The 27,618-nt window shown below is 37.0% G+C and overlaps 2 protein-coding genes and 1 long non-coding RNA gene across 5 annotated transcripts in view; 2 read left to right on the top strand and 1 right to left on the bottom strand.

The window, feature by feature from the left end:
• Positions 1 to 10,805: 10,805 nt before the first annotated feature.
• Positions 10,806 to 27,618, bottom strand: part of CEBPZOS (CEBPZ opposite strand) — a 295,755-nt gene continuing 278,942 nt past the window's right edge. For 2 of the 3 annotated variants that reach the window (XM_069072228.1, XM_069072229.1), the window contains 5 exons: positions 20,714 to 20,748; positions 13,171 to 13,286; positions 12,246 to 12,290; positions 11,037 to 11,121; positions 10,806 to 10,950 (listed from right to left, as the gene is read on the bottom strand). In XM_069072228.1, coding sequence (XP_068928329.1) covers positions 11,039 to 11,121; positions 12,246 to 12,290; positions 13,171 to 13,285 — 243 coding nt within the window. In that variant the 5' untranslated portion in view covers position 13,286; positions 20,714 to 20,748 and the 3' untranslated portion in view covers positions 10,806 to 10,950; positions 11,037 to 11,038. Of the gene's footprint in view, positions 10,951 to 11,036; positions 11,122 to 12,245; positions 12,291 to 13,170; positions 13,287 to 19,504; positions 19,663 to 20,713; positions 20,749 to 27,618 lie in introns of those variants that run through there. The other variant, XM_069072230.1, reaches the window with a different exon arrangement.
• Positions 10,944 to 17,693, top strand: LOC138149209 (uncharacterized). The gene is made up of 2 exons (XR_011165256.1): positions 10,944 to 11,148; positions 13,546 to 17,693. It is a non-coding gene; the product is annotated as an uncharacterized lncRNA (long non-coding RNA).
• Positions 20,896 to 27,618, top strand: part of SULT6B1 (sulfotransferase family 6B member 1) — a 45,223-nt gene continuing 38,500 nt past the window's right edge. Inside the window, exon 1 of the mRNA XM_069072206.1 lies at positions 20,896 to 21,948. Within this exon, the coding sequence (XP_068928307.1) occupies positions 21,946 to 21,948 (3 nt within the window). The 5' untranslated portion in view covers positions 20,896 to 21,945. The remainder of the gene's footprint in view (positions 21,949 to 27,618) is intronic.

The following is a 27,618-nucleotide window of genomic DNA, read 5'->3' as shown; positions in this document are numbered from 1 at the left end:
CAGTTTCAGTTCAGAATTACAGATGCCCCAAAGAATAAAGGAGAGATGCATGGTAGACATGTATAGACATAAGTGTTGCGGCTTATGCAGACTGCTACTCCTCTATGGCTTAACAATACTTAAGAGATTTATCCAATAGTATTAGAGTTGGGATTTTAACCCCTCTCCCTTAAGCCAATTACTTTTGTAACACCTGCCCAGAACCTTAGCCATCTTCCTGCTGTACTGCCTTATTGCTGTACCCTTTAAACAATTTCCAGAGACCATACCCTTGAAAACTTAAGCCACTCCATTTTTGAACTCTCACTCAGAGGCCATGCTTTACTGACTGGTGAGAGCCCACAATATCTAGCTAGCTTCAGATCCCTTCCTAATGGTACCTCGAAACCAATCTTTTTTTGCCCTCAGAGCAACAGTCAAATCAATACTAGAAAATCAATACAGAGTGCCAGTTGGCTAGCCTACTACTGTACTCACCATCTCTCTAACTTCCTCAAATATCCTTCTCTATTACTCCTCTATATTTATTGTCTCCCTCTTAGAGAGTTAGTTCGAGGGAAAGGATTGTCTCTTGCATTTGTATCCTAGCATTTAACATTGTGTTTGGCACATAGTGCTTAACAAATGCTTTTTCAAGCAAAAAACAAAAAAGAGGTGGCACAGTGAATAGAGCACCAGCCCTGGAGTCAGGAGGACCTGAGTTCAAACCCAGCCTCAGACACTAAACACTAGCTGGGTGACCTGGCAAGTTACTTAACCGCAATTGTTCTGCCTTCCCCCCTCCAAGAAGCAACCTACCCCCCCCCCCCAAAAAAAAAAACCCATAAATGCTTTTTCATTCATTCCCAGGCCTTCCTGACCTCAGGTTTAGCCTTTTGTCCATTTTACTACATTGTCAATATAGGAAATGTAGGATCAGAAAAGAAATAGGTTGGATATGGGCAGCTAAGCAGCACAGTGAATAGTGCACTGGCCCTGGAGTCAGGAGGACCTGAGTTCAAATCTGGCCTCAGACACTTGACACACTAGCCATGTTACTTTGGGTGAGTCACTTAACCCCAATTGCCCTCCAAAAAGTAAAAAAAAAAAATAGGTTGGATATATACTGACAGCAAGAGATAACAGCCTGGATGCTGCACTGCTACCTGTGTAATAATGGGGGGGGGGGGTTGAACCATGGGGAAGACCAGGTATGATATTGGGTAGATTGTGAAGAGTATGTGAGTGGACAAGGTCAAGAACTACACAGGATGAGAAAACTTGGAGATGTGATCTAGAACACTCAGGGAAGCACCCACAAATATAAGATTGTTGATGAAGTACTCCATACTACAACTTCCCTTCCTTAAGGCAGTTTAGAGCTGACAGTACAGAATTTTAAAAATAAAATACATTCTGTCTTAAGAAACTTATACTACCAAAGTTCCCACCAGTCCTATGATCACAGAAATTAATATCAAAACTAGATCTACTGCATTGTCTCTTAATGTTTCACCTTACTGAGAAAGTGATTTTTTTTTTTTAAAAGGACTCCAGGGGCGGCTAGGTGGTGCAGTGAATAGAGCACAGGCCCTGGAGTCAGGAGGACCTGAGTTCAAATAGACGGCAGACACTTAACACAAAACTAGCTGTGTGGCCTTGGGCAAGTCACTTAACCCCAATTGCCCTACCTTACCTCCTCCAAAAAGCAAAAAAAAAAAAAAAGACTCCAATTAAGATCTTAAGCCTGACTGCTTATAGAGAGACAGTACCATGAAGTAATTAGGCAGTAAGTTCAGACACCACTCCCTTAAAAGGTAAGAGGATGTTTGCTTCTGTTCCCTCCTTTCCTTTTTTCTTGTTGAAAAGAAAGGCTTTCACAACTATAGAGAATTTAGATCTGAAAATTAAAAAAAAAAAGATTCACCCTTGGAGTCAGAAAGACCTGAATTTAAGTCCTACATCAAACAGAATAAATGTATGTCTGTAGAAGAGTAACTTTAACATTTTAATGCACCTAGGAAACTCTAAAACTTTTAAACTAAAGATGAACTGACCTTCATCAGTAGGATGTCTTTCATGTTGCTGAAACCACAGATAAAGATCCAGTGTCTAAATATGGACAATTGTTGTTTTCTTCTGAGAGGTTAAATATATGCAAAAATGTAAAGTAATGAAGACAGTTTTTGAAAGAATTACTTTATATTCACACTGCGCATAATATGTTTGAAGCAGTCAGCCCAAATTAAAAAGGATCCATTTAGTACCATGGATAGACCCAACCTTTCATTTGATAAGCAGAACTTTTTTTAAAAAATTGTAAAATAAAGACTAATGTAACCAGTGGCCCAGAAGTGTAATGAATAATTTTGTGCCTGAAACAAGTGGCATAAAATATGCATTCAAATTAAGTTTTTTATACATGTTTTTACCTGAGCTTGGAGGTCATGATGCACATTAGTCCATTGCTAGAGAAGGAGAAGGGCAAACTTCACTGGGGAGTCCAAAAAGGAAAAAGTTTAATAGTAGTGTCTATTTTAACTCATTTTTCTTGGGAACTAGATGCGAAGCTCAGTTGTTTTCTCTTTTCCTGAAGGGCTTCAAGTGCTGTCAGAGCCCTCTAATTTAACATGTCAAAGACCTAACTAATCTCCCAGTCTTAATTATGGGCCTATTGTCTGATACCAAGATCTTTGTTCTATCTATGTCACTATGTCTCATGACTGGGAAATAATCATGAGTAGATTTTATTTCTAATATATCCTCCATCTCATTTGCAGATATAGAATCATAGCTCTGAGAGGGAAACTGATGTCATTCAGTCCAGAGCCCTAGTTTTCATGCAACCCACTCTGATTTGGGATTTCTTTCTCTTTTAGAATTTTTCATAGGCCTAAATTTGCCATTTGAATTCAATTCTTAAGTACTTTTGAGTGCTCTGGTTTTCCATGTTACACAGAGATTCTGTTTAGTATTCAGAGGACTGGTTACAGAATTTTGCAGAGATTTTTGGATCAGTTTTCCTAGTGCAATCCAAAACAACATAAGAAAAAGGTAAGGCTTCAGTAAAATGAGTGGTTTGATTTTCATGGCTAATACTTTGTTAATATGAACATATGATTAAGTATTTATGTTACACTGACTTAATCTTCCATTTCAAAGAACACAGATGGTGGCATAATGCAGCCAAAGGGGAAAGAAAGACAGTTTATGAATGATGTCCATAATCTTGCTGTGGCAAGTGTGGAACTTAGACAATTCAAACTAGAGGTAAATTACCAAATAGTAGCATAGATTTTTGTTGGCATTTGAGGTCTTTTTTTTTTTATTTTAAAACCCTAAGAGCCATAGGCATTATCCCTATAATTAGAAAAGAATGGTTTAACCATGAACTTTTTAATCATTTAAGTATTATGGATAAATAATCCTAGATCTGCTGCCCAACCTTTCTTTGTTGCTGTCTGGACAAAAAACCTTTGTAATTCTATCCTAGATAATCCCTGCCCCCCCCCCCCCCAGAAAAGTAAGTTGCCACTTTATGTCAATATCTTTAAAAATTACTTTTAAATTTTAATTGAGTTCATATTCTCATTCTGTAGATGGTCACTGTTAATTCATTGATTCTTTTAGAGTTATCCAGTCTACTCTAGTAGATCTCATGCTCTGTTTTGATTATGATAAGTATTTTTTCTTTTTCTGTTTAACATTACTTTTGTAAAACTGGCCCTGTTTCTTTATATAAAGACCTTGATGCCTTTTTATCTGGGCCTTTGTTAAGGGAAAAACTTGACTGTGTTCTAAATTAGAGGTGAAGTATTCTTTTTATCATTTTTTAAGATCTGGTTTCTCTTCTGGTTAGTTTTTGGTGAAATTTCCTCAGTGGAAAATAGAACTCCTGTGAATTCACATTTTTTATTTAACACTAGCACACACTGTCCTGCTGATTGCAAAATAAATTAAGACAGTGGCAAACTTAAGCATGGTATAGTGGGTAGAGGAAATAATGGACTTGGAATCTAAAGGGAGAGTTGGGCTTGAATTTCATTTCAGATACTTCTAGTTGTTTTACCCTGAATGAATCACTTAATTCTGAGCCTCAGTTTCTTCATCTACAAAAATGGGATATCGCTTATTTCACAAGGTAGACTCAAATGTGATAATAGACATACAGTTCAAACCTTGGAGCACTGTATAAATCATTGTTATTGTATTGTTACCTCATATGGAGGGCTGGGGTGGGGAGAGATCAAAGAGATAATTATTTGCAAGGAAAATGCCTTCAAATTTCAATTTCTCTTTTGAAAACACAAATTCATGGATTGTTTTAAATAATTAAATGCAATAAGCATTTTATCATATGCCAGGCACTGTGGTAGGTGCTAAGGATACAGAGGTAAAAATGAAACCGTCCTTGCTTACAGAGCACTTACATTCTACTGAACTCAGGAAAATAAGAGAATCATCTTATTATTTATTTCCACTTTATTCTTATTGCTGTGTAATGCTTACCTTTAAATATGACACTAAAATAGAGGGTGTTCCATGGGTCATGTCCCTGTCTGTGTGGTACTGGCTCTGAGGGCTATCCCACTCTCTAGCTTTAGAAAGTCACCCCTACCTTCCCTGGTCTCCTGTCCATCTACCATCTTAAGACCCTATGTAATAGTCATTTTGATAAGTATCTAATATTGCTTTTGGGAGTTCTGAATTATAGGTATTATAAGTTCTTTAAAAGTGTTATTAATGTGGGAATAAGATGATTTTCCTTTAATGAACTGGAAGATAGGGGTGGCTAGGTGGCACAGTGAATAGAGCACCTGCCCTGGAGTCACGAGGACCTGAGTTCAAATCCAGCCTCAGACACTTAACACAAAAACTAGCCGTGTGACCTTGGGCAAGTCACTTAACCCCAACTGCCCTCCAAAAAAAAAGGCAAAAAAAATGAACTGGAAGATAAAACTTTTTTCATTTTACAGAAAATTTTAAGAAATTCCTTATAGAAGAAAGCCAAATATCAGTGGAAACAGTTTTTCTTTATAAATGACATATTTCTTAGTGTTATTTCACTTTTGAAATTTTTGATTCAGAAATTTGATGATTTGCCTAATTGATATAATATTGCTTGCCTTTTCAATGAGGTGGGGAAAGGGTAGGAGGGAGAAAATTTGGAACTGGAAATTAAAAAATGAATGTTAAAAATTCTTTTTACACGTAATTGGGAAAGTTAACAAAATAAATCAAAATATATTTTAGAAAATATTTTCATCGTCCTTTAAAAAACAAACTTAATGATTTAGAAAAGCTGTTACATTTTGAAAAACTTAATGGAATGGTAATTAAATGTAAATATCCTCATAATGAGAGGCAGCCTAATGTGGATAGAAAGCTGACTTGGGGTCAGGAAGTGCTGGATTCAAATTCTGCCCCTGACTCTTACTGGCTGTGAGGACACAGCTAGCTAAGTCACTTAACCCCTCAGTGTTCCAAGCAACAGTCTGACTATAAGTTTCAGAAAATACTTGCATCAGTAGAAGGATTTTCCTTACTGAGAGCTCCCTCTATAAATGAAATCATAGGTTTGGTTTAAAAAAATCAGCGTATTAATAAGCATCAATCCATGAGGCATCAGTCAGACAAACTAATAAAATACTAAAATTTTAAGGTGAATGGTATAAAGTTATCAGGTGAAATGGAATCAGGGGTTCTTACCCTTTTTTTTGTGTCAGACTGCTTTGGCAACCTTGTGATGCCTGTAGATGCCTTAGAACATTTTTAAATGCATAAAATAATATATACAGAATTATAAAAGAAAACAAAGGTTAGTGAAAATAAAGATGTACATTTTTTTCCCATCCAAGTTGCTTGCCCCCCCCCCCCACCTGTACAGGGAATTCTGGGACTCCAGGGTAAGAACCTCTGCTTTAAGTAATCAAAATTATATATATAGTTCCTCGAAGCTAAAAACTCTTCCAGGATATATTGTATTACATTTGTGTAAGTGCACAGTGCTTTCAACATGATCCCAAGCTTCTCCCTTTTATATAAACACTTCTTTTTTAACTCACATATTCTCCTGGGATGGGCAAATCACTTATGACTTTTTTTTTCTGTACTTCCTTATTGGGATTTAGTCTGTACATGTTCTAGATGTTTGGAAGAGTTTGTGGAAACCACAACCTTTCTTTTCACTCCACCATCTTGTCTGCCCTCTTCATTAATTTCTAAAATGTTAACTCCTCTCAATCACTTAAACTGAGACCACTCCATTTCATAAAGTATTGATTCAGTAAACTAGAGAAACTTCCTTTCCCATAAGTATTTGTTCATACATTTCTCTATCAAAACCCCTAATCTAGGGATTAACTCAGTATTTTTTTTTTTTTTGCTTTTTGGAGGGCAATTGGGGTTAAGTGACTTGCCCAGGGTCACACGTCTAGTTTTTGTGTTAAGTGTCTGAGACCAGATAGGAACCCAGGTCCTCCTGACTCCAGGGCAAGTGCTCTATTCATTGCGGCACCTAGCTGCCCCGGGATTAACTCAGTATTAAAGATACTGGCTATATAATTTTATTAGCAGTGTAATCAATAATAGCTAAAAAAACTCTAAAATTCTAACTGCAGATGACTTTTTTTTTTTACACAACCTCAGTAGCAGAAGCTTTTGAAACAGTCATCCCTCTATGTATTCTATTGGCCTGCCAAACTGGTTTACTTACAGCTTCTCACACATGGTGCTTCATCTCTTCATGTCTCTGCACTGACTGTTCTTGCCTGCAATGCTGTCCCCCCTAACCATGGCCTCTTAGCACCCCTGGCTTTCTTTAATTCTCCTGTAGAAGGCCTTTTCTGGCATCCTTGGCTTCAAGTACCTTCTCTTCCATATACTCTTCCTGAATTTGTATGTATCAGTTTATATGTACTGTTTCCCCATTTAGGTTGTGAACTTCTTAATGGCAGGAACTATTTTTACTTTTCCTTTCACATCTCCAGTGCTTGGTACAGTGCCTGTCACAGTGAGAACTTAATAAATGCTTGTTCATTGATTCTTGCCTAAACAATATCATAATCTCTTAACTGGTCTTTTGGCTTCTTAGGCTATTTTCTCTTCATCCTTTACATTGTTGACCACTTAATATTTCTAACGTCCTACTCTAATCATGTTATTCTACCCTTTGGCCCACCAAATAATGCATAATTTGGCCCCAATCCAAGTTTATGGCATTTTTGTCCTTTTTTCACTTCATGTTCCCACCAAACTAAACTTTCTCTGTTTACTAACTCACCCTGACCTCTCTCTATTCCTGGAATGGATTCCTCCTCCCTTATCCATCTATTGATAGCTCCTTCTCCTTCCAGGCTCAACTCTGGTGCCACTTCCTCCTCCCACCTCCTTACTTTCCACTACTTGTTGAGCTAAAAGTCATCTCTCCTTTAAATATCTTGTTTTTAGTTGCCTGGGTCATGAGTTGGGCCTCACAATGTGTCGTGCATTTTTACATACCTAGCATGGATTTTGCACATAGGTATTTAATCAGTGTTTGTTGAACTATTGTATATTAGTCAAAAAGAAAATTTTATGAATTTTGGAATATTCTGCATGTAAGCAAAGGAAACCTCTCTAAATTAATGTTGTATGTTTGAATCAATCATTTACTGAATATCTGTTATGTACTAGACACTGTGCTAAGTGCGGGAGATACAAATACAAAAAAGAAAGTCCTTGCCCTCCAGGTGCTTACTATCTAATAGGGGAAGACAAAATACAAAAAGCTGAAAAGCTCAGGGGATGAGGAGAAGGGGAAAGTATCTAACCAGGGGCATGGTAAAGTCCGTTAGACAAGTCCCAAGCTAGTGCAGCTTGGTTAGAAATGAGATGTCTGAGCTGAGCTCTCCTCTTAAATGGAAGTTTGGAGTACACAGTCCCACCTTTCAATCATAGAGGCAGAAAGGAGGGCTGAGGTTGTCTTAAGGCTGATGAGATCTTACAGGATGATGAAATTATCTCAATAATGAACTTTCTAGAGCCACAGTGGAGAGAGAAATTCCAAGCTAGTGTAAGCCGGGTGAAAAATTATATAGCCCTAAAGGCACTAAATCAGTAAAATAAGTAGTTTGGGAAAGTTAAATACCAAACAATCCCACGGGTTCTAGAAGAGCTAGTCAGACATGACAAGCTTTTGATTTGTCTTTGAATCATGGTAGAGTAGAGGAAAAAAACTAACTCTCTGCACTGAGTGTCCTTAGTTGGATGTAAGCAAAATGAATACTGTCTCACAAAAATTATCAGTTCTTGATTAAAACTAAGTATTTTATAGTGTTCCATTTACAGTCTACTCTGAATAAAGGTACCAATAAACTTTGACATTTTAATTCATTATCCTTGTAACCCAAAGCACTGGGAAATTTTTAAAGATCATTTAGAAAGGGTGCAGAAAATGACAGCTTATATATTTAATGCTTTAGGCCAGAGGCTCTTAATCTTGTTTGTGTCATGGACCCCTCTGGCAGTCTGATGCTTAGGACCTCCTTTTCAGAATAATGCTTTCAAATGCATAAAATAAAATACACAGGATTATAAAGGAAGTCAAATATGCTGAAATAAAGATGGAACTTTTTTTCCCATTCATGTTCACAAACTCTAGTGAAATTTATCCATGGTCTCAAGTTAAGAACCTCTCATTAAGGCACTTGAATTGATTTTGGCTAGGTGCTCTTTTAGTAGTTTGTAACAGTAAACTCTGGAGTAGGACAAAGGACTAACATCCTGATAACCTGTAAAACTTGTATTAGTTGACAATAAAACTGAGTACTATATGTATATAAGTATACATTATTCAACAAGCATTTAATTATATTTACTGTCCAATTCTGTCATCAATTTCAAGTAGTTTAAAAGCCTTCAGTACCAGTGATCATAAAACATATTAAAGTGTTTTTATTCTTTGCCATAACCTTACTTTTATTTAGTCTCCATCTTTTTTCTTAACAGACATACTTTAAAGATTATTTTTCATACTATTGACCAGGATGATCTTGACTTTGCTAACTTTTTCTTTAGATCTCTAGCCACTGCTGATTTGGTTTTTCCTATTGGTTTAAAAAAAAAAAAGGTTTGGGGAATTTTTGCTTTGTTTTCATCAAGATAAAAAAGGAAATAAAAAGGATTAACAATCCCCAAAGGGATGAGGGGTTGGATATGAAAGGTAGTGAAAATGAAGGTGATTTCAGTGATTTTTAGATGATGCTATTTCTTTGAAAAGTATGTTTAATGAAGCTGATGAAGATAGTGATATATCCATGAATGTGCTTGATGAAGAAAGTGAAAGCATTGCAGAGGTGGTGTCAATGGATAACAAAAACTGTAACTTGGAACATGAGGACTTGTAAGCTTTATGTTACTAAAGTTTATAGGGCTTTTACCCAATTAGCCTCTCAAAGAACAGTATGGGGACAGCTTCAGGAGGGCAGTCTCCAAGAGTCCTAGCTCTGGAGGCCATCACAGAGCCATCATCAGGTATGTGCCTTGGGGATACCTGGTAAAAGCAGTTGTACCCTATGCCACCACAGGGCTGTGAAATGAGAAGTGAACCCTCCCCATATCACACTTTGCCTGTGTTAGTTCAACTCCACTTTTAACTGTGGAAAGGTTAATTGTATTTTTGTTCTAAAGTAATGGACAATATCATTTTTCATGTGCCTCTTTCTGCCAACTCATCTCATTTTAAAATGCCCTTTATATTTCTGAAGTACCAAGTAAAGGACATTTGTTTTCTCCATTCTTCTCCTTCCCCTGATTCATATTTATATTTAAATATCTCTAGGTCTCTCATTCATGTTGAGACCACTTCATGTATTACACATATTTATTGTAAATCAACTCCTCTCTCATTCTTGAACTCCTTCCCTCTTCCCCCCCTAAGTCTGAGTTCTGTCCTTTCTATACTTAAAGTGCAATCATGTTTTCCTTGGAAAATTCATTAGACCTTTTCTTTGTCCTGTTTGAGAATGAAGAAACTTCCTTATTCTCTTAATATCTCTTCAAAAGGAATACCCACTGAATACCTTTTAAAATTTCTGGAGTACTCCTGCAATGAACCAACAGGTTTACAAAGTGGTAATAATTTGTAATTACATTAAAAATAATTTTCAGTCCTAAAACCACAAAAATCTCTGTCAGCTTTCCCCATAATGCTGCAAAACTAGAGATTTTGGTTCGTTCATTCTTTCTTTCTCTGTCTCGCTTTCTTTCTTGCTTGCTTTTTGGAGGGGGGAGGCAGGGCAATTGGGGTTAAGAGACTTGCCCAAAGTCACACAGGTAGTAAGAGTTAAGTATCTGAGGCCAAATTTGAACTCAGGTCCTCCTGACTCCAGGGCTCACTGTGCCACCTAGCCTCCCCCAAAACAACAGATTTTCAAATAAATGCCTAGTGACTTACAGAATACTAGTTTTAGGCCAATCTAAGTGACTGATTAAAAAATTAGCCAGTTAGCAAGCAATAATAGAAAAATACTGGGCTCTCGTTCAATGATTACTTCTGTCAAAATTAAACAAAATACTTCAACTGTTCTAATTTCATTTTATTAACCACATAATTGCTATAACACTGAGGTATATACAAACCAAATGTAGCCACAGTTTCTGATATTTTTAAGTTAATGTTATCTTTACACTAGTAAGCATGTATTAGGACAGGACAGCTTCCACTGAAAATTCTTCCTTTCTTTCTGCCACATCTGGCTGGTTTCAGAATAGTAAAGGATCTCAATTGCCTTACTAGAATCTGGCCTTCTTGAACTAAAAAAAAAACACATACATACATATGCGTATGTGTTTTTAGTCAAAGACTTTATTCAATGTAATTATGCAACCAAGCTGGCTCTTTCTTCAAAAGTATAAAAAAAATTCACAGGAAGCTGAATGAAGTGACCAGTTTCATGACAGCTTCAAGAAGAAAACTTCAAACTGAAGAGGCTGAAAAACATAAAGGAAAAAAGCAAAAAAAAAAAAATTGGATTAAAAAAATAACCCATAATTTATTTCTTTAAAATTCAACTTACTTCTAATTTTTGCGGTTTAACCATTCTTCTTGATCATGTTCCCTTATTCCGTAGAGTCCAGCCCATTCATTGGATTTGTAATAAACTAAAAAGAAGAATATCTATTTCAATGGTAAGTTCACATTAAAAAAAAAAAGAATTATAATGAACATTAATTATACTTTGTTATAGGGAGAAAATGTGAACATTTAAAGTACTCAGAAGACCACATACTAAAATGAGATGAAACTGATAGGAGGTGTTTAATTTATTTTGTCCAGAAGCCGAACATTTCATAATTTAAAAATTTTTCTTGTGAAGAATAAAATTGCAATTTAATTACATAAGAAGGATAATATGTCACTCAGGTAGATTGTGATGATAACTATCTGTATAATGCTTTAAAATTTACAAAGCACTTTACTCCAATAACTCTGTAAGGTAGATAGTCAAGGATTGTCCTCCTTTTACAGATAAGGAAACAAGCTTTGAAAGGTGAAGTCATTGTTCGTAGTCAACATTGCTACTAATTCTAAGAGGCAGAACTTGAATTCAGGTGTCCTGATTCCAGGTTCAGTAACTCTTCTCACTATGCCACATTCCATTACTTGGTGAAAAAGGTGGTATACAAATTATAATATAAAGCTAAAATGGAGGCAGAGCATTATAGATAAACAGCTAAAAAAATTCAGTTCCCTTCACCCTATCAGGAGCAACCAAGTTAGAGTTTTCTGTGTGTTAATGGGGTTCTACTCAGTTGTTAACTTTGAAGGAATGGTTGCTATTCAGCTCATAATTAAAGCAGGTCACCTAAACTATGGGCTGATTTCCATATACAACTTAGCTATCTCAAGGAAATTATTATTTAGTTTACAATAAAAGCTGCTAATTGCAATAGTACCGTGAAGTTTACAAAGAATAACACACACATATACATATTTATACACATGTGTGTAGGTACATATATTTATTTTCTCCACAGAACCACCTAGTGAGATAGGTATTATAAATAACATTATTATTACTATTCCCATTTTGCAGGATAAGAAAATGGAGATTCAGAAAGGTCAAGGGAAATGTGCATGGACACAAAGCTATTAAATGCCAGGGGTTCCAGGTCAGCAAGGCCCAGGCTCTTTCTTCTGTACCATACTTACTCTCAATCTACTAATCCTTACAGATTACCTTCATCAGTTCTTTACTGCAGATTTATGATTTATGAGGACATACCTTCCAAGATTAAAGGAAATCTCTTACTCATTGTATGCCTGAAATCTGATGAAAAAAGAAAGCTTAATTAGAATTTCATCATGTTTAACAAACTCATCAGACAATGCTGTTGTGGGAGTACACTGTGGGAGCCTTCTGGGCAGGAGGCTTCTTAAAGTCTTTTCTGGTAACTCAGTAACTCTTGGATAGGTTCCAAGATGCACCTGCTGGGTCTTCATAAAATCCTATGTAATCCTAAAACTTTTATAATGGTTTGTATTTATGATGAAAACAATGTCTAAATGGCATTTAAGAAAAAAGCTGAATTTCCTTCTCTCAGCTTACAGGAATTTATTTTATACTAGCCATGGAGTGATTTCATGTCTGGCTTCTATTCTCTGTCATACGACCTGAATTTATACACAGTATGAAAAGTTTAGAACTATGATTCACATTTGGGTGATGTTCACAATGTTTTTTTTGTGTAATTATGACCCAAATAATTAGAGTTAAAGATGCACAAAGACATTAAAATGAATTCTATCTATAGTAAGCACTTGGCAGCACTGTGATGCTACTTCCTGCTTTCTGGCTATATCAGCCAGTAAGTAGAGTTCTGTGCGGAAGCTGGAGAGGGCTCTACCAGTTTCCAAAAATGTCCTCAGAAACTACCCCAACCAATCTGTATTCCTGGGCAAATGTCATATCCAACTTCAAATTCTGTTTGGAAACAAAGCAATCTTTCCTTCGTGCTGTAAATCTGTATTTAATATATTAATTGGGGGCAGAAAAGACAACCAGTGTTGGGTGGAAAAACTCCCAGCAAAAGTAGTCTCTCTTCCCTCAAAATGTCTAAGAATTAACTACTATAGAAACAATGTAGATATGCTTTAGGCTTTCAAAATACTAAAATGCACCCCTCAAGAGTATAAAAGAAAATTATTACCTTGATTTGTGTTCATTTTATTAAATAGCAAATATGCTCCAGTGATTCCAAGAAGTTCAAGTGCTAAGACTCCTTTAAATATCTTTCTTGCCAGTGATTCATTTGGGAGAGCCATCCTAAATTTTAAAAATACAATTTATATTAACACAGTGAAACTTCAAGTAAGTGTGTATGTAAGTATTTCCAAATTGTGGCTGCCTTCCCTTAAATTTAAGAAATATTAAGTTTTACCATGAATCACTGAAGTGATTTCCTCCCAAATGGGACCCTAAAACTTTAAAACTCCATTATAAATTTTTTTCAATTTTTATTGTTATGTTTTGTTTTTTCTTCATCTTCATTTTCCAATGTATCTCCTCTCCTTTCTATTTATAGGAGGCAATTTCTTACAAAGAATAAAAAAGAAATGGGGAAAAACGGTTCAGTAAAACTAACCAACATATGAAAAAGGTACATCAAAGGTACTTACAAGGTACATCAAAAAGGACTTACAATACATTCAGTATTTTCAAAGCCATACTATCCAACATTTGCAAAGAAGGGGACAAACTGCCTTCTCATATCTTTTGGGGACCAAATTTTGTCACAACAATTTCCTAGGATTCAGTTTCAATTGATTTGTTTTTGTTCTTTTCATTTATATAGTTTTCATTGTGTATATTGATTTCCTGTGTTGGCTTACTTCACTTTCCATCAGTTTGTATAACTTCTCAAATTACTCTGTACTTATTATATCATATTCATTTTTCCTATAGCAAAATAATATTCTATTAATATTCATGTGCAAAAATTGTTAGCATTCCTCTACTGATGAGGATCTACTTTGTTTATAATTTTTTATTACTACAAAGTGTTGCTATATTATATATGGTATATCCACATACCTGTTGAATTTTCATATTTAAATGTTTCTTTTGAATTTTTTTATTTGTTTCCTTTTGTCTTTGCCCTATGTAATGCGAATGTAAATTTTAAAGATCTTCCCTGCCCCTAGGCTAATGTGCACCTGAAGCCTGGGGTGGGAGGCTTGTTTTTCAGTAGATACTTCTTGATTGGCTAGTGAGTCAATAAGGTTGTTACATTCTCTGAGCCAGGAGAAGGCTATATAAGCCCTGATGTGTAGCTTTGTTTTGGGACTCACTTTGAGAAGTATTCTGTGATTTGATCTGAATTCTGGGAAGCCATTGTTGAGAGTCCCCCGGCTTTGAAAAACCCAGAATGTGGAAACCCAGATGTTGACTGGGTATGGATGTAATGGTTGGACAGTTTGGAAAGCTGTCTACTTGATGTTTCTGTCTTGATAATTATGCCTGTATACTTTGAGGTTCAGGGTGCTGACCTTTTCTCCTGAACAAGGTAAACGATATATGTCTGACTGATTAAAGTAAGCTTGTTAACCCATTTTGAGTTGCTTTCCTTTAACAAAGCAGATCCAAGAACCTGTGGTAGCTGCAAACCCTGAGGACGCTTGGGGTGCTTGCTGCTACACCCTACCACAGTACAGGGCCTGGCACAAAGTAGGCATTTAATAACAGATGGATGATTTACTGAATGGGGCTTATATTTAGCAGTGGAATCTTTGGGTCAAAGGGCTAGGACATTCAATTCAATTCAATATACATTTATTAAGCACCTACCAAGTGCCAGGCCCTATGCTAATCAATTTTTTGCAAATCAAAATTGCTTTCCAGGATGTTTGGCACAATTCATATATAGAATGCATTAGTGTACTCTTCTTTCCTTAACTCTTCTAAACTTGCTTATTCTCATCATTTGTTATCTCTGTCAATTTGGTGGGGTGTGAGATGAAGCTTCATAGTTATTTTGATGTTCATTTCTCTTATTTTTAGTGGTGTGAAGCATTCTTTCTTGTGGTTGTTAATAGTTTTCAATTTGGTTCTTGAAAACTGTTCATAAGGGCTAGGTAAGAATTGAGACAAAAGACACCTCGATTTACCATCACAAAGATATAAATCTGGGTGGAAAAGACCTTCAGAGTTTCAGGACCAAACAGAAAACAATTGCTATTTACATCATTCTGAGCCCTCACAAACTAAACAAAGAGCCACAGAGGTCTAGGTTGGGGGCTGTTGTAGTTGGCCATTCAATAAAAAGCCAGTGTGAGACAGCTCAATTTAAAACATTTTGGGGCTTTTTTTAATCCTGTTTTTCAGAAGTGTATTTTTTTTTTTTAAGCAATTGGGGTTAAGTAACTTGCTCAAGGTTACATGGCCAGGTGTTTCTGGGCGGCTGCTAAGTGTCTGAGCCCAGATTGGATCCCCAGGTCATCCGGACACTGGGGCCAGTGCTCTGGTGCTCTTACTTGCTGTGCTACCTGGCAGTCCCCAGAAGTGTATTTCTTGAAATCATAAATGAAAGTTGCACAGGACAAAAAGTAAATTGTCCCAGCTTTTTGAAAAGAAAGGAGGAGAAGGAAAAAAAAAATAGCAGCATTCCCAAACTTCTCAAATTGAAAAGTAGGGTAGCTATTACTCCTCTGGTTATCTACACTTCCGTGGTCCCTCAGAGCAATGTTTTTATTCATTTCTTTACTTTCCATCACATTCCCCACAGCATTGTTCCCAGCCACTCTCTTCTTTTCTCAAGCCTCCAACTCCCACCACCACTCTCGCAGATTACTTAATTTAAGAGATCTAGGCCATCCACTGTGTGTGTGCTCTTTCACCCATTCCTCTACACCCTAAACCTTTCTGCTTTTCCATTCAATTGCTCTTCCTTTGCTCCAGTTTTATAGGATAATCTGGTTTTTCTCCTTGCCAGGACTAATTCCCTCAATTAGTGGGGTCTCCTAATCATTTCATTCAACAAGTATTTATCATTAAGCATCTATTATATGAAGGACTATGTTACTGCTGAGAAAGTAAAGCCATTACCTCAAGCTAATGTTCTGGGGGAAAGTCAGAAAAAATAATATATAAGCACATAAGTAAATAACAAATATATACAGCATAATTTTTAAGAAAAAAATCCTTGAAGATCAAAGAAAGAGGACAAGGACTCTGTACAAAAATATTTTATTTATTTTTGAGCAATCGGGGTTAAATAACTTGCTCAAGGTTACACGGCCAGTTATTTCTGGGTGTGGTGCTGAGGGTCTGAGCCCGGGTTTGATCCAAGTCGTCCCAACACTGGAGCCGGTGCTCTTACTCGCTGAGCCACTTGGCCGCCCCTAAGCAATTGGGGTTAAGTAACTTGCTCAAGGTTACACGGCCAGGTGTTTCTGGGTGGGTGCTAAGTGTCTGAGCCCGGGATTCGATCTCCAGGTCTTCTCAACACTGGAGCCGGTGCTCTTACTTGCTGTGCTACCTGGCCGCCCCTGTACAAAAATATTAATAGCTCTTTTTGTAACAGCAAAAATAGTAACAAACTGGGTGCCCATATATTGGGGAATGGTTAAACAAATTTTGGTATGTGAATGATGACGTGGTTTCAGAGAAAACAGGGATGACCTATGTGAACAGATACAGACAGAAGTGAACAGAACCAGGAGAATAACTTATATAATAATAGCGATATTATAAAGGAAAAAAAAACCTTTGGAAGACTTGAGAATTCTGATCAATGCAATGACAAATCATAATTTCAGAGGAAAAAGATGAATCATGATGCCCACCTTCTGCCTGAGAGGTGACAGACTCAAAATACAAGATAAAATATGTGGTTTTGGACTTTGTTTTGCTTGACTATGCATATTTATGAGTTTTTTCTTTTTTTGTTTAACTAGGGGCTGGGGTGGAAGTGAAATTATCTATACCACCTCCACTTTCTTAACCCTTTACAACCTGAGTTCCCATCATGGCTCAGGGGAAAAGCTTCCAAATTATTTTCCACATGCCTAAAAAAATAATTTTCCTTAGGCAAAGGTTATTCCATATTATTCCTCTCCTCAAAAATCTCCAGGGTCTACCTAATGCCTTTAGCATAAAATACAAACTCTTGGAATTTAAGAATCTCCACCTTCTGGTTTCAACTTACCTTTCTAGCCTTATTTCACATTATTTCCCATCATGTGCTTGAAGTTCCAGTTTTGAGTACTCTTTCCCCAAACTTAATATGTTGGCTCCCACCTCCTTGCATTGTGCAGCCCAATCCCCATGCCTAGAATGTATCTCTTTCCTATTTGGTCTTTCTCAGACCTTACTGTCTTTTCAGGATTACCTTTGGTGCTATCTTCTCCCTGAAGACTTCTGTAATCCCTATGACTAAAAATGTCTTTTTCCTTTTCAAATATTCCTAGAGCACTTTGGATCTCTCCTTTGTTTTCCATTACCACCTACCTTGTGCTGTTCTTATTTGTACATTACGTATATGCCATATTCCACCTCCATACCCCCATTTAGTACAGTACATTCTACATAGAAGACATTTCTGAATGAACAAGAGAATGAATGAGTGGAATGGAAATGTGTTGTTTATGGAATGGAAGGTTTTGATTAAGTTAAAAATAAATGGAAGTGTTCTAATAATAGTTATGAATAAAAAGAGTTATGATGCCAAAGTGATTTTCCTACTCAGTCTATGGCAGTGGCTTTTATTGCTTCTAGGATCAAATATAAGTTCCCCTTTTTAGCTTCTAAAGCCCTTCACAATCTGGCTGCAAACTCATCTTTCTAGCCTCCCTGGACATTATGAACTCCTTGTGCACCAGCTCTCCATTCCTCACAGGACACTCCATCAACCTTGCACTGACAATCTCATATAGCTGGAATTCATTCACCCCTTACCTTGACCTCGGGGAGACCCTCCCATTCTTTAAACTATAACTTTAAGAAACATCTTTTACATGAAGCCTTTCTGATCTCTACAACTGCTGGCCCTCCCTCGAAAACTCCCTTACATTCACTACCGAATATATATTCATTTTATATTCACATTATATGTGTATTTATATGCTATACATCTATTTCATATATATGCAAACATATAAACACATACTTGTGTATGTGTAATACACATTATAAAACATGTATACATCACACATATATGTTACACATATATATGTAATATGAATGTGTGTATACATCTACATGTATACACTTGCTGTTTCCCCAATTAGACTATATATGATATTTATGAACAGTGACTGTTTTAGTCTTTGTGGCTGTGCCTACCACAGTACTTATTAAGTGATAATATATTTTTACTTACATATAAATATAATATATTATTACTTATATATAACATATATAACACATTAAGTAATAAATAATTGTTGGTTGGTTGACTGGTGTGTCATCTTGTGGTTTTCTCCAAATAAGGGCTGAACAGAAATGAACTAAAATAGGAATAGGAGAAAGCTAGGCTAGAATACAAAAAAGAAATTATTAAATATAAGACCTATAAACTAAAGAAATTCAGATTCACCACTCTTTCAATCACCTTGTTTTTTCTAAAAGCTTACAAAAACTACACAACTAGAAACTTTCTTAGAATTAGATTTTGATTGTACATTTTGTGCTGCCCTTCCTGTAGTTTAAGTTCCTTTAGGGAAGAGATGGTGTTTTTCTAAACTCTCTAGAGCTTATTGTCATCATTTTACTTACTCAATTTTGAAAATCTCTTTCACAAGCTACCTCTGAGGTATGGGGAACCAGACACTGTTTTTGAAAGATTATCTTCTTGTTTGGTATCTTTCTCAGGTGTTTCAAAAGTTATTTTGGATTTCCTTTTCTCATTTTGCAAATCTGATCACCCCAGGGAGCTAACAATTTAAACTTTATTATCCCCACTTAAGAAGAAAGAAACTGAAGCATAGGGAGGGAAAGTGGGCAGTCAGAGGTGGTTTTTATCTACTACTAACTAACTTTATAATCTTATGTTCACTAAGACCTATAATTACAGAAAAACCTCTTGGAACATTTTAATGACAGAACCTTAAGAAAGATGTTGTGAATGGGGAAGTTAAAGCCAAATTTCAGGAATCTAGAGAAAGTGTTTTTATAAACTAGAGAGTAGAGGTATGGGAATAAAAGGGGGAAAGAATCCCAAATATTTCTAAAGTTACACAAAATAATACAGAATGACCTCTCTTTCTTCCCATATGCACACATATATAAATCTCTAGTGCTCTCTATATATACATATTTATTTAAAATAATCATTAAGTCTATCAATATAAGTATTCTCTCCATGGAGACAGATAATTCTTCCAGCCAGTAAATCAAAAAGCTTTTATTACACACCTACCTATTATGTGCCAGGTACTGTGCTAAGCTCTAAACCTTAGCAGTAGATGGTTTCAGAAGCTAGTTATGGCAACAAACAACAATCATCTGATGGTCAGTCTTTGGAACACAAACCCCTCCAGACTTACTTGGGCCGCTTCTCAATCGTCTTTCCAACTTGGCCAGAGCTACCAGAGCTAATGCTTAGCTGGCAATAGCTTTGAAGAAAGTGCAGGTCACTATCACATCAAAATGAAGCACTGGAGGAGGATGTAAATGGAGTGTATAGGATCTTCAATTTAGTGAGGGTGAGGAACTTTAGAGGTCATCTGGGTAGAGGTCTACTCTCTCATTTTACAGATGAAGACAATGAGGTCTGGAGAGGTTAAGTGACATGCCTTCGGTTACAATGAATAGTTGAATTCTTTCTTCCCCATCAAATATGTTTTTTGTAAAAAAATAAATTTTAAATTCTAAGCTCAACTGCTGTGGTCCTTATTGTATTTTTCTGCTTACTCAGAGTCCATAATCACATATCCAAGAGGCATTTAATAAATGCAGCTGATGAAGAATTGAGAGATTAGGGAATAAGCATTTATATAATGTCTACAAAGTGCTTGGCACTGTGCTAAGAGCACTTCTTACAAATGTTATCTTTTGAAATTCAACAACCTTGTGAGGTAGATGTATTATTTTCCCCATTTTACAGTTGAGGAAACTGAGGGTGACAGGTTAAATGACTTAACCACCGTTAGACAGCTAGTGTCTCTGGCTGGATTTGAACTCAGGTCTTCCTGATTGCAGGCGCTATCCAAGGCCACCTAGCTGTCTCACTCCTACAGATTTTAGGTACATCATCATCGTCACCACCATCACAGATTATATAGAATTTTCAAGTTTGTAAAGCTCTTAATATATAGTCAATTATTAAAAAAAAAAAACAAAAACCAAAGTACTTTGTTCACAACAGCCCTGGGAAATTGTTGAGCAAATACAAGACAGAATATGACTCCTAAGTAGGTAGGCGCTAATACGGGACGATGTGGATAAGGCACACTACTCCTCCCAGAAGGTGGGGATAATGGAAGGTCTGGTTTCTCCTGGCGTGCAGGGGGCCGGACGCACTTCGGGGCCAGAGAAAGCCGGGAGGCCTGAACACCAGGGCGACCCGGAAGTGAACCGCCGCAGACACTTTCACTGGCCAGGGCCGGATTCTACTGGGTGACCGCTAAGCTCAAAGAACGACAGTATCGGAATAAATAAGCCAGAAACCTCTTCTGCCACACTGCTGTCATAAGGTCTACCAAAAGGACCCAACCGGAGTGCACTAAGTGGAGCCCAAAGTGCCAGATCCTTACCTGCGCCACCTTCTGCGCCACCGCCGCGCATGCCTAGTAGAGGAGACAGGCCTGTCCACCAGAACCCTCCCCTCCGCCCCCGCCCCCGCCCCCTGCGCAGCACTTAGCCCTGCCCTGGAGACTTCCAAGAGGCTGCCCTGCTCGAAGCCCCGCCCCCATCACACTTTCTGCCTAGTATCTCTAAGGCTAGAGCCGAGAAGCCTGGCTCCTTGACCACGCCCTCGGAAGCGGCCCAGGCTCAGTGAGAATACGTTCTTTTTCCACGGTCCTAACGGTCTAGGTAGGGGCTTTCCCTCCACACCTCCTTCAGTGCCTCAGTGAAGCCACCAAAGGCTGTGTTCATATACCTTAATTGTTCACCTTATTATGGCATCTTAAAGTTTGTGCAGCGCGTTGTGTGCATTATCCCAAAACTCTTTACATACTCGATCTATTGCATTTTGACAGTCCCAACAACTCTGGAAGGTAGGTCCTGTTATCATACCCATTTTTGCTTCTGGTTAAATGGAGGTTCCAAGGAGAAAGAATTGCCTAGGACACGCAACTAGTGTCAGAAACGGTATTTCCATCAATCAATGAACATTTACTAAGTGCCTACTATATGCCCGGCACAGTGGTAACGCACTCGAGAGACAAAAAGAAGCAAGAGTCCCTGCCCTCAAGGAGATAACAATCTAATGGGAGAGACTACAGGCAATCAAATAAGAACAAAGCAAGCTATGTACAAGATAAATAGAAAGCAATTAACAAAGGGAAAGCACTGAAATTAAGAGGAGCAGGAGAAGGCTTCCGGTATAAGGTGGGATTTTATTTGGGACTTAAAGGAAGACAAAGTCAGCAGTTGCAGTAGAGGAGGAAGAACTTTCCAGGCATCGGGGATGACCAGAGAGAATGCCTAGAGCCAAGAGATGGAGCCAGCTCTTCTCGACTTAAATCCAACAGTCTGCTGCAGTGAGCTTAGAGCTGATCTTGAAAGTCAGGAAAACTCGACTTCACATCCTGCCTTCACACTTTCCTTGAACCTCTCAGAGTCTCACTATTCTCATCTGTAAAAAGATTGGCAAGAGGGTTCATTCCACTATGCCCTACTATCTTTAAGTATGGAGCTCTTTAATCAGTGAGGAGCACCTCTGTCATTCAAAGACCATCTAGGAGAAGCTCCTTCTGAATTCTCAGTCGAGGCGACAAAGTTCTTTCAACTTTAATTCTCCAGTGGAAGCTGTGGGAGTGAAATGGTGAGATAGCTTCTTGTGTCTTCTTTCTCTGAACTCTCTTCACAATCTCATTCAATGTCATACCTTCAACTGCTGCTTCTATAAGATGACTCCCTAAATCTTATCTGAGTTCTGAGTTTCACATCTCTAGATAACCACTAGACAGCTCCCCCTATGTGTCCTATCTATCCCTCAAATTTAACAAACTACCTTTCCTTTCAATTTCTCTGTGGCTCACATAACCATCCTCCCTTTCACCCAAGCTCATAATGTGGGCTCATGTTCACCATTCCCTTCCTTTCCTCTACTCCACTTACATCTAAACATTTGCAAGTCCTGTCAATTCTTTCACACCATATCTTCCATCAGTCCCCTCCTTCCCATTCATATTGTTACCACCCAAATTTAAGACTTTTCATTTCTCACCTGGACTATTATCATAGTTTCTCAGCCAGGGTACCTTCTGTTCAATCCGTCCTTTGCACAGCTGCCAAAATTTGTTTCCTGTGTTGTTACCCTGCTCAAAAGCCTTTAATAGCTCCCTATTGTCTAGAGCAGTGGCCTCCAAACTTTTTGAATCATACACATTTACCATTAAAAACTTTTTGAGCATGTACTTTCAACATGTATATATATATATGTGCTATAAATGCACTAATAATTGTGTACATTGTAAAATTATCATAAAAATAGAAATAAGGAATGAGATAACAATGAAATAATAATTAATACTACAGTCAATGGGGGAGGATCCTGGGGTTTCCTGAGTAGGGATTAACTGTGAATCCCCCCAACCCAGATCTTTCCCTTATATCCTTGTGGCTATGGTAGGTGCCTTCAGAGAGTGGGCTCTGAATAAGACAACCTTTTTCAACTGGGGGACAAAATTATTTGAACATTATGAACACGCATTGATAATTTGCGATCTCCATCTCAGATTTCATTACTTTATCCCCCGTTTCCCTTTCTCCCTAAAACCCTCTTCAAAATTTCTCTATTGCTATCATGCACACTTTTTCCTGCTAGTCATCTAGGTTCTCAATCCTGATATCATATTTGACTCCTCCTTTTTTCCCCATATCAATCAGATGCCAAATATCTCCATTATGTCCTTTTTTCTTTGCTTACATAGCAACCACCCTAAATGCAAAAGTAAACAGTACTTTAAAACAATAATTTGATTTCAACTTCAACAGATTTTCAACACTTCTTTCCCAATTAATCTATATAGTGTGCTGTATTTCAAAGGGAATTTTATTTTTTGTGTTTATTAATTTATTCTTTTACTTCTAGTTTACAAGTTTCAGTTCTCCAGTTCTTTGAGTTTCAAATTTTCTTTCCCGCCTTCCACTCCCCTCCATGGCAGCATACATTCAGGTACAGGTTCTACAGATACTTTCACATTATACATTGGTCAGGTTATAAAGAAGGATTGTATCACATGGAATGAACAATGGGAAAAAGGAAACAAAACCAAACAAGAAAAAGAAAGAGAGCAGGTAATTTGCTTCAATCTGCATTAAAACTCTGTTCTTTCTAGTTCTTTTTCTGAATGTAGACATCTCTCTCCATCATGAGTCTTTTGGAGTTTACTTATAGCCCTGCATTTCTGAGAAGAGTTCAGTCTATCAAAGTTGGTCATCACACATACATTGTATCTGTAATTGTGTACAAATTTTTCCTGGTTCTGCTCCTCTCACTCAGCATCAGTTTGTATAAGCCTCTCCAGGTAAATATGAAGTCTCCATCTTCTCTTCGTTTCTTATGGCACAATAGTATTCCATTACATTCATATACCATAACTTGTTTAGCCATTCCCCAATTGATGGGCATCCCTTTAATTTCTAATTCTTTGCCACCACAAAAAGAGCTGCTATAAATATTTTTGTACACATGGGTCTTCCTCACGCTTCTATGATCTCTTAGGGATACAACCCTAGAAGTGGTATTGCCAGGTCAAAGGATATGAAGTTACTTATAGCCCTTTGGGCATAGTTCCAGATTGTTCTCCAGAATGGTTAGATCAGTTAACAATTCCACCAGCAATGTAGTTGAGTTCCAATTTTTCCACATCCTCTCCAGCATTTATCATTTTCCTGTTTTGTCATCTTGGCCAATCTGGTGTGGTACCTTAGAATTGTTTTGATTTGTATATCTCTAATCGATAGTGATTTAGAGCATTTTTTCATATGCTTATAGATATCTTTAATTTCTTCCTCTGAAAACTGCCTTTTCATATCCTTTGACCATGTATCAATTGGGGAATGACTTGTATTCTGATAGATTTGACTCAGTTCTCTGTATATTTTAGAAATGAGACCTTTGTCAGAGACATTGCTTGTAAAAATTCTTTCCCAATTTCCCACTTCCCTCTTAATCTTGGTTACATTGGCTTTGTTTGTACAGAAGCTTTTCAATTTCATGTAATCAAAGTTATCCATTTTGCATTTTATAATGCTCTCTAATTCTTGTTTGGTCATGAAGTCTTCCCTTCTCCATAAATCTGACAGGTAAACTATTCCTTGCTTTTTCAGATTACTTACAGTATCATCCTTTATACCTAGATCATGCACCCATTTAGACTTAATTTTGGTCTACGGTGTTAGATAATGGTTTAGGCCCAGTTTCTGCCATACTATATTCCAGTTTTCCCAGCAGTTTTTGTCAAATAGTGAGTTCTTACCCCAAAACTGGGGTCTTTGGGTTTATCAAAGAGTGGATTATTATAGTCATTGACTGCTGAGTCTTGTGTACCCAATCTATTCCATTGATCCTGCTCTATTCCTCATCAACTACCAAGTATTTTTGATGACTGCTGCTTTATAATACAGATTAAAATATGATATGGCTAGTCCACCTTCCCCAGCATTTCTTTTCATTAATTCCCTTGATATTCTGGACCTTTTGTTCTTCCAAATGAATTTTGTTACTATTTTTTGTAGTTCTATAAAGTAATTTTTTGGTAATTTGATTGGTATGGCACTAAATATGTAATGTAATTTAGGTAAAATTGTCATTTTTATTATATTAGCTCAACCCAGCCATGAGCAATTGATGTTTTTCCAATTAGTTAGATCTTACTTTATTTGTGTGAAAAGTATTTTGTAGTTGTGTTCATATAGGTCCTGGGTTTGTTTTGGCAGGTAGATTCCCAAATATTTTATAATGTCTAGAGTAGCTTTAAATGGGATTTCTCTTTCTATCTATTGCTGTTGGATTTCATTAGAAATATACAGGAATGCCAAGGATTTATGTGGGTTTGTTTTATATCCTGCAACTTTGCCAAATTTATTTATTGTCTCAAGTAGTTTTTTACTTGATTCTCTAGGATTCTCTAAGCATATCATCATATCATCCACAAAGAATGATACCTTGGTCTCTTCTTTGCCTAATTTGATTCCTTTGGTTTATTTTTCTTTTCTAATTGCTACTGCTAACATTTCTAGTACCAGACTGAATAAGAAGGGTGATAGTGGACACTGTTGTTTCACCCCTGATCTTATTGGAAATACTTCTAGCTTATCTCCATTACATATAATACTTGCTGATGGCTTTAAATAGATGCTACTTATTATTTTAAGGAAGACTCCATTATTCCTATACTTTCTAGTGTTTTTAATAAGAATGGATGTTGTACTTTGTCAAAATCCTTTTCTGCATCTATTAAGATCATCATATACTGATGGTTTTCCTAATATTAAACCATCCTTGCAAATGATTTGGGGGTTATCCAGTATGGACACAGAACTGAATAAGAGGGAGAGAACTGACTGAATTACACCTGGGAAGCTACATGTCAAGTCAACAAGTATTTATTAATTGCCTCTAGCATGGTTAGACTAATTCATAGCTCCACTAATATCTTTGACTATTCATCAGTTGGGGGAATGGCTCTTATAAATTTGAATCTTGTATATATACATATATATGTATACATACATGTATGGAACAAGACCTTTATCCACAAAATTACAACAAGGATTTCTTCCCCTATTATATTTTACTTCTAATTTTAACTGCATTGGATTTTCTAATTTTAGGTAATCAACCTTGTCCATTTTATCTTATTAATTCTCTCCCTTGATTGGTTATGAGCTCTTCCCTTATTCATAGATCTGAAATATAATTTCTTCTTTGCCCTTTTAACTAGATTATGACACCACTTTTACATGGTGTCCACACATGGGTTATATATCTATTTGGAGCTTATATAATATAAAGTATTAGATGGTCAGCCCTCTTATTTTAAAACAGGTGGGGAAATTGAGATTTGCCCAAGGTCACATCAGAGATGAACTGTAACCTGGGTCCTCTGACTCCAAGGTCAAATCTTTTTGTACCTTACCATTCTGCCTCCTTATCAGGAAGGCTGCCAGGATATTCTTGCAAAGTAGAACATATATAGAAAATTTGTGGGGGTTGGGGAGGAATAGGAAGGTTATATGCATTTATTAAGTGCCTACTATGTGACGGGTATTGTGCTAAGTGTTTTTATCTCATTTGATCCTCATAGTAGCCTCATGAAGTAGTTGTCATTACCTCTGTTTTATAGTTGAAGAAACTGAGATAGAGGTCAAGTGACTTGCCCAGGGTCACACAGTGGGAGAAAAAGGATAAAAATTGTGCAAGATAAGAAAACTTGGAGGTATTGTGATCTATTTAAGTTGAAGAAGCACCCACATCTAGGATAAAATTATCGATCTACTGAAGCTTATCCATGCAATGAATTCCCTCCTTTATGGCAAATAATGTAGAGCTGACTGTGCATATTTTTTTTTAAGCAATTGGGGTGAAGTAAATTGCTCAAGGTTACATGGCCAGGTGTTTCTGGGTGGGTGCTAAGTATCTGAGCCTGGATTCGATCCCAGGTCTCCCAACTCTGGGGCCGGCGCACTGTGCATATTTTTACAAGAAAAGTACCATTCTTTTTTGAGAGACTATCTCAAGGGAGCATGGTATAATGTAAAGGGCATTGGATCTGTGGTCAATAAGACCTGGCTTAAAATCCTGCCTCAAATACTTACTAGCTATGTGGCCCTGGGCAAGTCACAACCTCTCTGTGTCTCAGTTTCCTCATTTGTGAAGTACAAGGGTGGAACTTGTTGACTTCCAAGGTAATTTACAGCTGTAAATCTATGATCCTATGATCCTAAGTAACAGGAAAATGAGTTCATATTACTAAACCAATGTTTTCTCTAAATCTCTTATAAATTACTGGCATTAATTTCATAACATGATCTGCTGTATTGTCTTCTTTACTGTTTCATCTTACTGGGAAATAAATAAAAGAAAAATGTTCTAGTTAAGATCTTAATCTTTTCTGACTTGAATCCAACATGACTGCAGAATAAATAAGCGATTGGGTAGCAAATTCAGTTGCCATCTTAAGGTGTAAGTGAAGAAATCTATCCATCTCTCTCTCTCTCTCTCTCTCTCTCTCTCTCTCTCTCTCTCTCTCTTTCTCTCTCTCTCTCTCTCTCTCTTTCTCTCTCTCTCTCTCTCTCTCTCTCTCTCTCTCTCTCTCTTTCTCTTTCTCTCTCTCTCTCTCCGTCTGTCTCCTTTTGTTTCTCTGTTTCTGTTTCTATCTTTCATTGTCTCTTTCTCTCCATCTCTGTTTCCATATGTCTCTCTGTATCTCTTTCTCTCTCTGTGACTTTCACAATGCAATGATTATTTTATGTGAGTTGTTAG

The sequence above is a fragment of the Petaurus breviceps genome, unplaced genomic scaffold (assembly GCF_028583685.1).
Source record: "Petaurus breviceps papuanus isolate PSGF00001 unplaced genomic scaffold, PetGlider_PUasm1.0 90845, whole genome shotgun sequence".
Classification (NCBI taxonomy): Eukaryota; Metazoa; Chordata; class Mammalia; order Diprotodontia; family Petauridae; genus Petaurus; species Petaurus breviceps.
This window is presented reverse-complemented; position numbering and strand designations above follow the sequence as displayed.